The sequence below is a fragment of the Heliangelus exortis genome, chromosome 8 (genome assembly GCF_036169615.1).
Source record: "Heliangelus exortis chromosome 8, bHelExo1.hap1, whole genome shotgun sequence".
In the NCBI taxonomy this organism is placed as follows: Eukaryota; Metazoa; Chordata; class Aves; order Apodiformes; family Trochilidae; genus Heliangelus; species Heliangelus exortis.
Genome location: NC_092429.1, coordinates 27,017,830 through 27,030,036, shown reverse-complemented (window position 1 = coordinate 27,030,036; position 12,207 = coordinate 27,017,830). Strand labels below are relative to the sequence as shown.

At 40.2% G+C, this 12,207-nt stretch overlaps 1 protein-coding gene across 7 annotated transcripts in view; it reads left to right on the top strand.

The window, feature by feature from the left end:
• The window catches only part of ABL2 (ABL proto-oncogene 2, non-receptor tyrosine kinase), a 44,796-nt gene that overhangs the window by 15,304 nt on the left and 17,285 nt on the right, over positions 1-12,207 (top strand). The window contains exon 1 of one of the 7 annotated variants that reach the window (XM_071751171.1): positions 9,749-10,183. The exons of 4 other annotated variants lie outside the window; for them this stretch is intronic. In XM_071751171.1, the coding sequence (XP_071607272.1) occupies positions 10,075-10,183 (109 nt within the window). In that variant the 5' untranslated portion in view covers positions 9,749-10,074. Of the gene's footprint in view, positions 1-9,748; positions 10,184-12,207 lie in introns of those variants that run through there. 2 more of the 7 variants (XM_071751174.1, XM_071751176.1) reach the window with 2 other exon arrangements.

Genomic DNA, 12,207 nt, shown 5'->3' with positions numbered 1-12,207 from the left:
GATGTAATTTTATAGTTTAGGTTAAGTCATCTTCCCTATTCTTCATAATTTCTTAACTAATTACTTCATTATTTCCCTATTATTTGATGGTAGTAGAGTACAGATACCATTCCTCTTGTGGGTCTGTAAGTATACCTATGAGCTATACGAATGGATTAATTTCTCTGCTTTAATTTCTCTGCTTTGCATGACTTAAAATCATAGTTTTGTGTTGCTCATGCACATCATGTATCAGTGATAACTTAGATCAACTTGAGTGGCAGCTGCTGTGCATTTCTACTGCTCTGCCCCCATTGCTGCTGGTGTGAAGCTTTATCAGTACCACAAGAGGCCAGGTAACATTGATGCTTCCTCCCAGTTCATGATGTGCTGTACTCCTTAGCTCTAGAGAAAAGTGCATTGCAGTCTACAGAAAAATCCACAAAAACTGATGCTGTAGGTGGATGTAATTTAGAAACCAACCAGTACTTTACAGAGTGAGAGGAAACAAATTGCTGAGTGAGCTGCAATGTTAGACCTCCCACTGGGAATTTCCACCTCTTTCCTTCTTCCTCCTTCAGAATATATATAGTAAATGGAGTAAACTAAGCACTGGGGGAGGTGGCACCCAGAGTAATAGAGGCTGGAGTAACTTCCAGTTAAAAACAGCTGACAATATGCTGACCAATCCCCTGAGCATCCCAGTCAGACCACCACAAACACTGGCAGCAGGAGAGATGTCTCAGACAGCTATTCCAGTGTTAAGTGGGAGGAAGTCTCTTTAAATAACCAGCAAGTGGGTCTTATTCCCTCACTGTGTCAACACTGAATCATTGTTTCACTCCCTGAACAGGAAAAAGTAGTCAAGTAATTGTGTGGCAAGCAAGTGACAAAATTAAATCATTTTAACTTTTTCTAGTTGCTGTATCTGTTTTAGAAGGGAGTGAATATTGTCATGCATTTCTATTTTAAAACCTCTAAGCAACATGATGAAAACGAGAACAAAAGACAACTAATTTGGTTAAAATTAGGGAGGTAGCACACAGGTGAACTTCATTACTGAAGCAGTCCAGAATTACATGTGTCTGTATTTTGATTTTGGAGCATCGCATTTTGAGGGTGCTGAGGCAGCATTAATCCTTTCCCTTTCCATGTTTTATCTCAGAATGCTATTAAGTTACTGTGAATAATTCAGTCTTGAGAAGCCTGCCTTACTCTTACAGCATTACTTAAATTGTCTGTATCCTTTTATTCCAGGTGAATAGAAGGTTTTGTGGTAGCAATTCAGTGAAACAGAATTTTATTTCCCCAGTCAAGGAAGAAATGTTTGCAGTGTTAGAGAAAAGCTTTGCAAATTGTCTTTTGTCTTTTGACAAATTGTTAGATAAATCTGGACTTGCAGCTACCTCCTTTATGATGCTTATTTGTCTGTAGATAAGATTCTGTCCTTGCCAGCCTATTTTAAGCATTTTCCATGCAGTTTCTAGTTTTTTACTTGATAGTCTTTAACCTGCTAAAAAGATTTGCCCTGCCTGATGTTTCTGGGGAATTAAGTAACTTATTTCCACACAGTTTTACTTAAGTTGCCTTTCTTTACTGCTCTACAAACAAACTACCAGAAAAAAACCCAATCTACAGCATATTTCTGCTCTGTTTGCATCCAGGCACACTCAAGTTTCCAGTCTCCTACTGTTTTTCTCCCTGGAGCCAATTATATTGCACCTGGGCTGAGGCAATCCCATGCATGAATACAGGTTGGGAGGAGGAAGAATTTAGGACAGCCCTGAGCAGAGGGACTCAGGGGTGATGGGGGAACAGAAGCTCAAGATGAGCCATCAATGTGCACTTGCAGCCCAGAAAACCTGTGTAATACTGTGTATAATTCTGATCTGGTTATCTGGAGGGGTATGTGGTCAAGCTAGGAAAAAAACTCCAAGCTTGGAGTTCTGTTTCAGCATCAGACTGCTTGAGAAGAACTTAAGCCTGAAACAGAAGTGGCTGAGGTAGAGTAAGATAAAGGACTGGAAAAGTCACAAGTGGCAGGGAAGAAACAGCAGGTTCATGATTTGCCTCTCTACAGACTGACAAACATCAATGATGTGGCAAATGTGGTTTTCAAAACAAATAAACAACAGTGTGCAGTTGAGCTGTTGACAGTGCAGCAAGATACCGTTGTTTATATGGAGTTTCATTTGCATTACTTCAGGAAGCAACTTGAAAGATGTTGGAAGAAGCCTGTTAGGAAGATTCACTACAGCAATGCCAGCTCTGGCTCAGAAAGCTTTTCAGCTGCAGTTTGTTGGAGGCTTGAAAAGTTTTTTGGAATGATAATAACCCTTTCCCAAGGCAACTTCTACTGGTGAAGGCAGGATTCTGGGCTGTAGTTATGTAGTATGGCTGTTGTTACATGACTGAAGAATCCCAGTTGTCAGCTAGCTGGCTTGCTTTTAACATTTTAAAGTGTTCTGCTGAATCTGATAGGCAGTATTTGTTTTTCCTATCAGACTTCCTTTACGTGTTCTGTAGTTTTCAGTGTTAACAAGAAGTACTTCCTGAAAAGAAAATTTATCTCAGTGCCTACCTAAACAGTAAATGCTACCACTCCAGTAGCAGACATACATAAATTCTGTATAATACATAAGTGTGTATGTAGCATATATATAAATTCTTAGCTGCATAAAATTCCTTCAGGTTTAATGTGTTGGCTAGTCTTACCTCTCTTCAATTATTTTAAAAAGTTTTTCTTTTATTGTGCTTCCCAGAAATACCAGCTCTGTACTGAATAATATCCATCACAAACCTACTAAACTAAATATGCATTTTCAGTCCAGATCTACTTTATTCATAATTTCTTTGTTCACTTAGTTATCCTTCTTTGTATGATGATTTTATTACTACACCAGCAATTCAGAGATTCTTTTGTAGCTTTGATTACTTTTTAAAATAGGAGCATTGACCTTGCTCAGCCTTCCTATAATCTTTTTTCCTTCAAATTAATTCTGCTATAACACAGAAAGAATTTTTCAAAACTGTTACTTCAGTGGCTACATTCTTGTCTTAATAGTGGACTCAGACACCTCCATTCGTAGACTGGAGAAGGCAAATGTAGTGACACAGCCTGCAACTGCAAACCTGTCAGCACTGAGCTGGGAATTCTCCTTCTGCCACAGCTGGGGTTTGTGTTTCCAAGGCCATTCAACAGCTGTTGGAAATGCTGGTGAATGGAGTCCCTTGTCTGGGCAGCAGACCCAGTGACAAGTGTCTGGGTTTGGCCAGGGGGAAGTGGCACAGCAGCCAGTAGCTAAGATTAGTGCAATGGGTGTGTTGCTCTGACTTCATACGTGTGTCTTCACCATCCCCAACTCAAAAGTGAGTCAGCCCAAAGGGCTGGGGAGGAGCAAGACAGCTAAAACTTCCCTCAGCCAGGGCTCAGCTAAATGTCAGGCTCTAAGGATCTCCTGACAAGCAGCCACATTTAGAATTTTCCTTGAATCTGAAGTTAGCAAGACAGGATGCAATTTCGGGCCAAGCATCTGTGCTAAAGCCTGGCTTTTCTTGGAGGAGATGCTGGTTTATTTTGCAAGGCAAACATATTTCAAGAAGACAAGATCTCAAGAGTATTTCTAGTCAGATGAAGCAAATATTTTAAAAAGGAAACCCCTTCTTCAACAGAAGAAAATTGATGTGGACAATGGCTTGAACAGCATATTGGCTGCTAACAAAAAAGGTTAGCAGTTTTTGAGATTTATTTTTAGCTAGAGAATTTTTTTGTTTTAAATCAGAAGCATTGTAGCTTTGGCAATTGCTGTGTATTCAGTGTGGGTGGATGGAACTGAGAAATCACATCTGTGCTAACAAGCATTTTGGGATTCCATTAAAAATTAAACTCATGTACTGGAAACTGAAGCTCTGTCAGCTCACCTGGGGAGCTCTGCTCTCTGAATACCCTCCTAAAGGTAAGCAGTGCTGCCTGTCCAAGGCATCTGCAAAAATAGTTACTTGGGCCTCAAGTTGTGACATCAGCTCAAATTTGGGCCGTTAGGTTGAAGTTTCACTCCCAAGACTACCACTCAGTGAGTTAAGCTCTGTGCTCTCCTTCCAAGTTTTCTAAGATGGTTAAAAATAATTTTCAAAAAGCCCCTCAAGAAACAGTTTAATGTGGTCATTATTGCAGGTGCTGAGTCTAAGGAGAGCATCTAATACTGTAAGACTTCTAATAATTGTGTCACTGGAGAAGCAGCTTAGACATTCATGTCATATTAACTCAAAAAATGTCTTATCAGTCAGTGTTTTAAATGTGCAAAATAAACCTCTCCCCAGCAAGGCTTTGTTAGTGTAGCTATTTCTGACCTGCTTAGGGGTTAGCTGAGCCATGATTTTTCAAGCAGTCTTTTTGCAGAACTCCTCTTACTTCAAATGCTTGTCTTAACACTGTGTGAATAAGCAGCTATTCATTTGATTTGCTTAGAAGCAGATAATATTTTGACTTTGATCTGACTAGTATTAGAGACTCCTCAGGAATTCTGTTGGAGTGAAATGTAATCTTCATTAAGCAACTTCTCTCCCAACGTACCAATTTAAAAATAAAAAAGTGTTAAATGACTTGCTGTAAGCTGTCATAATGTTTGGCCATCCCACCTTTCCTGAAGAAGGAATGGGTGACCTAATCCTCCTTACCCTTCATACTGGAGAGGTTTACTGGAACTTACTGCCACAGAGGAAGAATGTCAGACTTCTGAAATACATCTGTGCAGTTTTCCAGTAATCTATAAATTGGAATATCCCTTCACAGCACTCCTTTTCCTAAAATTCTTATGGTGGGAGTACGCAGGATTCAGAGTGACAGAGATTGGAATTTCATCACCTCAATGGAAACAGGTATGTAATACAGAGCATTTAAAATTGATGGTGTCTCTGCTTCTTTCTAGATACCAGCAGCTGCAAAGCTGCCTAGCTTTACACAAGCTGAACAATTTCTAAGTAATTAAGGTAACAAACATTTTGATACAGCATTCAGGATTTTGTGGAGAGGTGATATTTGTAGCTTTTAATTCTAAAATCCCTTTTGTACGTAATTTTAATTGCATTAAAATCTTTGAATGTGGGAAAGCATTTTTATCATCATCTGTTGGGTTTTGGTTGCTTGCCTGGAGGCACATTAAAAGAAGCCAGATTAGTACTTCTGAGAGGATTCTGGTGCTTCTGACCTGTACCTGTAGCAGGAAACACCCTTGGCACCTTTTTAATAACTATTAAGTCCAGCTCTCCTGTGCTCACAAGTTCCTCACCTTAAAGTGTTATTTTCCAAACACCAAAAAAACCCTGCATCATTTTACTGGGTGCACTTACTCCAGAGGCACTTTCCTGACAAGAGTTCTGTGAGGACAGAAAATCTTAGAGGTAATGATAACCAGGCTATTGAGTTATCAGTGTTTGTACTGAAAAAGATAAATTCACCTACTTTGAAATTCTCTCTTAAAACAGCAAGGCTACCAAATGCTTCAGTGACTCACAGCTTGATTTATTTCATTCTGGGTTCTGTACCAGAAAGACTTTGCTGCATTAGGGTGGTTTTAGGAGAAATCACTGTAAATCACTGACATCTGATCAAGGAAAGAGGCTGAGGGACACCTCTGGATGTGTGGTGGCATTAATAACAAATGAGGAGGATGGCTGGAACCAGTGAAACAGAAGCCAGGCAGTTCCTTCTGCCAGCATCACTTGATTTTAATCTTAAAATAGCAAACTGCTTGTCACATTCAGGTAGACAGACATGTGGAGTTCTTCTCACTAGTTGAGAGCAGCCTCCTTCTACCAAGTAAAATTCATTAACACCAAAACCCCTTGGATTTTTATATGAAGTTAACCAAAAAGCACACCTTCTTGGTGAAAACCCACCATTAAATAAGTTACCACCTCAACCGTTAAATAAGTGCATGGCAACACCTCATGCAGCAGTTTGTCATGTTGCAAAATAAATTTGTTTCCATCTAAACAATAATGATAATAAAATAACAAACAAGTATAAATAATGACTATATTTATACTATGAGTTATTATAGTAATACTATACACTACATAACTGCAATAAATAAAATACTGCTGCTACTACAAATAATAATAAAAGAATAATAAATCTAGATTCCATCATGTTTGAAAAGTCATGGCAGTCTGGTAGAGTTTCTGCTGCCTGGAAAAGGGGAAACATAACCAAAATACAGAATAGAGAAAAAAAAAAAAAAAAAAAAAAAAAAGACGACACAGGGGACTACAGCCCAGTCAGAACCACCTCTGTGCCTGGCAAGACCAGGGAGCAGATCCTCCTGAAGGTTCTGCTGAGGCATAACAAAGATAACAGAGGGGTGATTGGTGACAGCTTCACTAAGGACAAGATCTGCCTGACTGGTGGTCTGTTACCATGGGGTCACAGCCTCCATGGGCAAAGAAAGAGCAACAAACATCACCTGGAGCTGTGCAAAGCATTTGGCACTGCCCTGCCTGACATTCTGGTCATGCCATGCAGGGGGGTTGGAACTGGATGATGCTTAAGGCCCCTTCCCCACAGCCATTCTATGATTCTGTGAAATTTCCATTTAAGTGGTGAGCTGTTTGAAATATATTTAGGTTTCCCCATGTATTTCTCTCTCTGCTACAAGACATCATTTTAAATAACCTTTTCTATATCACATATATTTTGATAACTGAGGCAAGACATTGCTGCCAGCTTAAAACATGTGAGCTGTTCATGATTCAATTTTGTGATATTTTTCACCGACTCCGAAGTCTCCTCCTATTCTGTCTTTCCCAGCCTGGTACCATAAATAGAAACCTATTCCTTGCCCATCCCAACTTCTTGCCTTGAATCTGTGTTTCTTGGCTTTATTCAGTGGGTTGTTTACAGTACTTAAACCTTGCACCACTCTGTGGGAGGCCCAGAGGCTGTGACTGTGCTGAGCTTGGGCAAACCACCTTAGTAAGAGCCTGGTTGCTTACAGGAGAGGAACACCTGGGTATGGCATTCAGTCGGGTTGCCTGCCTTTTAGCAAAGCCATATGTGAGCTGTCAGAACCCTTTTAAAGTGATGTTTTTCATGGCCAGAGGTTTGTTATCAAAAAGACTTTGTGGTCCCTTTTGGTAAGGGCTTAGGTCTGTTAGAGAGTAAAGAAAGTTCATAGGTCTACTTCTGTGTCACCATGTTATTATACAGCAGGAACTTGACCTGTTCAGCACTGGTTTGCTTTTTAGTTTGTAGTTTGAGTATTTTTGGTTAGTAGGAAGTGCTGAGACTTAGCTTCAGAAACAAAATTACTGTACAACTTAATATTGTTCCAGTCATGTCAGGAAAATGGGAAACACACTTGCTGCTGTGTTATCAATTTTATTTCCTCGTATTAAGGCAGGAATCCTCCTGCTCTCAAGCTGATTGAAGATCTGAAAGTCTAGTAAAGTGATGTACTTTTGAAAATGCAGTGGAAAACACCAACTATTCTAGCAGTTGTTTGTTACTTGGTGGTCTACTACCTGGAGCGACCAATGCCTACGCTTTGGTAGTTCTAGAAACAAGCACATAACATGAGTCTGTGTGTAAAACAGCATCGTGGAGATTTGTATTTAGTTTGAAAACTCAAAGTGAAAATAAAGTAAAAGATAAAGCATATGCATGGATCTTAGTAGCTTTATAATTTTTAAGTCTCTCTTTGTGAAAAAGGGGCATCTGAGAACTCATAAGATAGAACACCATGTGCATGTATATATAAATATACACATATATATACTACCTGTGATTTCTAATGTGAAATGCTAAGGTATAGATTGAGGCTGTACACAGTATTTACCCTATAGCCCTTTCTTTGTCTCTCCTCCTTTGACAAACCATCCACCCTGGCCTGCTACCAACACCACCAAACCCTTTTCCTTTTCACCAAACCCCACATTTCCATTTACACATCTGTTCTGGGTTATGCAGTCAGCAAGATGTCCTTACACGCAACTTTTCACCACTGCTGGAAGAACCAGAGAAATGCTTCTAAATGGATGATTTAAGTTGCACAGGGTGGGCAACCACTCTCCAAAAAAGGCTTTGAAGGGCACCACAGGGAGTAGTCTGAAAAATTGGGAAGAGCTGCTGTGCCTGAAAGGTGGATTCTTCCACTGAGGAAGTTGAGTGTAGCAGAATGAAGATTTTTATATCAGGCACTTACTGCAAAGGGAATAGGATGCAGATGGGGTGGATGCATATGTCAAGGCGAAGGCTTAAGTGTAAAAATCTAGAAAAAACAGTTGTAAAAGTAAAAATGCTCATCTAGAACACAGAAAGATGCATGATTTTGTTCTCCCTGGGTGCATTTAATAGGACCCTGTCCCCTCCCCTGTGTCCTTCCCACTGAGGAACACCTCCAGAGGGGGGGGTGGCTGGAAGGGTACAGAGACAGAATTGCCCTGGTACAGAGAACACAATGCCAAAGTTTTACTTGCCCAAAATGCCAGTGCTGGCTACTACTTGATTCATATCATCAGCTCATTAACAGACCAGCCAGCCTATCCTTAAAAGGCTTTTACTTTTTTGACAGAGGCTAAAACTGAGTCAATAAAACTATCCTCTAGTTACATTACTAATCCAGCCTAACTTTATACTAATCCTTCTTAGTTCCAGAGATAACAATTACTCATCTCTTGTATTTTAACAAAAGTAAAATGATAACACAAGTAAAACTTTCTTAACTATTACAGCTAGGAGTAATTCAGCCAGAACTCCATATGTACTTTACCATTTCCTTGTACCATTTCAGAGCCACCTGAAAAGTGAGTTCACAAGGGGCAAATCCACATTTCTGAGACAATGCTGTCTTTCTCTGCAAATGCTGCTTATTTTTTGTGTATTTACAGCTATGCTGAGCCTAGTACAAATATCAGTGTGATTAAGAGTACTTGGAGCAATTAAGAGGGGAGAAAACAATAACTGCAAGAAGCAAAACCAGGAAGGAAATTCTCTTTTCCACATACATTAGGTCAGGATAGCAGGAGAAATACCTCATGTCACAGACCATGTAGGGCAAAGCAACTCCTTATTACTCCAGCATATCCACAGTTTTACATCAAGTTTTTCCACATCCACAAAAAACACAAACATTTGGATCAAGCCAAGTTGCTCATTTCCCTTTAGTCTTACCTGAGTCTTCATCACATGGTGCAGCTGCCTTTCTCATAGGAGGGTGGAGTTCCTAGATTGTAGAAATGCTGGTTTTTGGGGTTTTTTTTTCTTTCTGGTGGGCTGCAGCAGTTCTTTTTCCCCCTACAAAAGACCAAGTGATTTACTTCCTTTTGGGCCTTTTATACCACTCTGCAGACCCACTTACCACCTTCCCAGGTGTGAGACTTCAATGGTGATGGCTTGTTCTTTAACCCCTCCTCATCCATGTCCTGCTACAAACCATACAGGCTTTGCTAGAAAACCAAGGCTTTTAAATTAATCATCCAACAAATCTTAAGGTTTTTTTGAGAGGTAATTTGATGGTGCCTTTTTGGAGAGGTGCCAGTGCAGGGGGTAGGGACTAGATGATCTCTAAGGTCTCTTCCAACCCAGACCATTCTATGATTCCGTACTGTACTGCCCTTGCATTTACTTGCTCAGTGCTTGGATGCCTCTAGGACATATATTTTCATGGATGTCATTTCCTGTTGATTCATGTAAATAGTGCTCCAGCAATGCTGTGTGGAGTGGAAAAATGAATCAAGCTGGGTGGTCACCTTAATGGGTGATCTGGTTTGTAATATGTAAAAGGAATTTCTCCAAGGAAACTGTTTGCTTTCCTCCCAAACACTTTGTTGCCTAACTCTTAGCAGAACAAAACTCTGTCTTTATAGCTCATCTCAAAATTGTTTCAACTTGCAGTCCAGTCCCCACATCCTCTGCTTGTTCAGCTTTCCCAGGGAAGCTCCACCCTCTCTTCCAGCTAATAAACAAGTTAACCCACACCTTGGTTTTCCCAGTTTCTCCTTCGCCTGCTCAGCAGCATTTGCTTTTTCATTGGCCTTGTGGCCAGTGACCATCAGCACGTGGTGGCCTTTTGTCAGGGCAGATTGGGAAAGCACAGCATGGTTGTGGGGACCCTTCTCTTCCAGTCCAGCAGCTATGGCAAGGAGGAGAAGCTGCTCTGCTGCCTTGGGGAGGAAGCCTCTGAGCCTGGTGGGGCACGATGCACAGGTAGGATGTTCAGGGGTGGAATGCTGTGCCATCCCTTTCCTGGTTTTCTCAGGGTGCTTCAGGGAGGATTTTGGTCCTTTCAAGTCTTATTTTTGTCTTGTAGTGTGAGACCAGTGTCAGGCAGGACTGAGATTGGCTGCTTTTATCCAGACTTGAGGATTATTGAAAGTCTTAAATTTTGTGAGTTAGACTACTTAAGCACTTCATGTGATTCTAAAATTAAAAATTTAATGTATACCTCCTCCTGGTCTTGGACTGAAGAGACTGTTGGACTTGATGATCTCTGAGGTCCCTTCCAACCCAGCCAGTTCTATGATTCTACGGTGTTGGCAGCAGAGTGGTGATGGAACACCCTTTACATGTTGGCTGTAAAGAAAAAATATTCATATCTGGAGAGAAGGAAATTGTTCTGTGGGAATAAAGAAAAGGAAGGAGATGGATGAAGCAAAACCTCCTTGCATGATCTGTATTAACTGTTACACTAAACAATGATGCAAGTTTTCTACTGTATAGGAAATGAATATGGTCATGTATGATTTATGGTCAGCCTTTAAAAGGAGCTGATATAAACCAAAACTTCCCAGCACATTTCCTTACTCTTGGAGTGAACAGAGCTTGCAGACTGTTCAGTGTGAATGATACAATTTGTGATGTGCTTTGGTTATCTTACTTACCTTACCCAGCTCTAAGCAGCAGAAGTTATTATTACATAATAATGTAATAGGTGCTCTTACATCCCAGTATATTCCCCTTTAGTAGATACTGGATAACCTTTACAGTACCTGAAGCATCCAAGTCACTCTAAAAGTGAAAGTGAAGGAAGTTAATGAGACATGAACTCTTAAAAGCATTTGATTTTTAGGTAATGTGACTTTTAGGTAAGCACTGTAGCTAAGTGATTGAAGCTTCTCATCAAACATTAACTTCCACTGGCTTTTTTTTTTTTTTTTTTTTTTTTTTTTTTTTTTTTTTCTTTTTTTCTTTTTTTCTTTTTTTCTTTTTTTTGAAGATAGGGTGGGTGTTAAGACCATGCACCAGCCTCCCAGGCATTCCTAAGAAGTGGTAGTATTCCCAGATCTGCTTTGAATCCTTGCCTGCCATCCAGCATAGCACACAAATTGCTTCATGTGGACAGAGCTGTGGCATTGCTGCTGGATTTGCCTTGGCTGCAGTGTCCTCATGGACAGGCTCAGCTGGCACTGGGGTGCTGCAGGTTTACCCCTCCTGTACATGGTTAAACACTTCATTTAGTGCTCGAGGGCTGGATGCTCAGCTCTTGAGCTTTTCTGGCTTGAGAGAGAAACTTCAAGTAAACTTTGATTCAGAACAAATGCATATTTTTGTTTAATGCCTTTCATTTTTCAGTAGATACATAATTGAAAGTAAGAAGTTACTTAAACACCATTAAGGTAATACAGAGCTGGAGCATCAGTTATTCTTTTGGAAACATTGCCCATTTTTGTGTTTGCTCCTTAGCAGGGATGTGCAAGTTGGATATTTTGTATAGCACAAGTCACTGCAGAAGCATAAAGAATGTATTATTTAATTAAATATATATTTTTACCCTTTAAAAAGGAGATGGATATAGGAACTGGTGATCTCTCCAGGTGTTCAACAACTGTTCATGTGCACATGTGCACACCCAGCTCTAAGAAATTACAGTGGGAGGTTGGCAACCCTGCCATAGCTGAGCAGACATTGGGATTTCCTTTCTTTTCCCTGATGGCACCCAGTCTGGTGGGGTAGTGCATTGTAAAACCAATTGATGCAAATATTGCATATGCAGACAATAAAATCAGAGAAGTGACACTTTGGTAGCTTAATCCCTTGTCACTGCTGCTAAGAGAACTGTGACAGAGGGCACATTGGCAAGGCTCAGGAGGTAGGTTATTAAGTAATTGCAAGATGAGCAGGTTATGCAAGCTGTATAACTCTGAATGATGACCAGAAATGCAGTACCTTCATGTTAAAAACAAAACAGAATAAACCTCAAGCATTTACATTATCATGTACTTAAAACACAG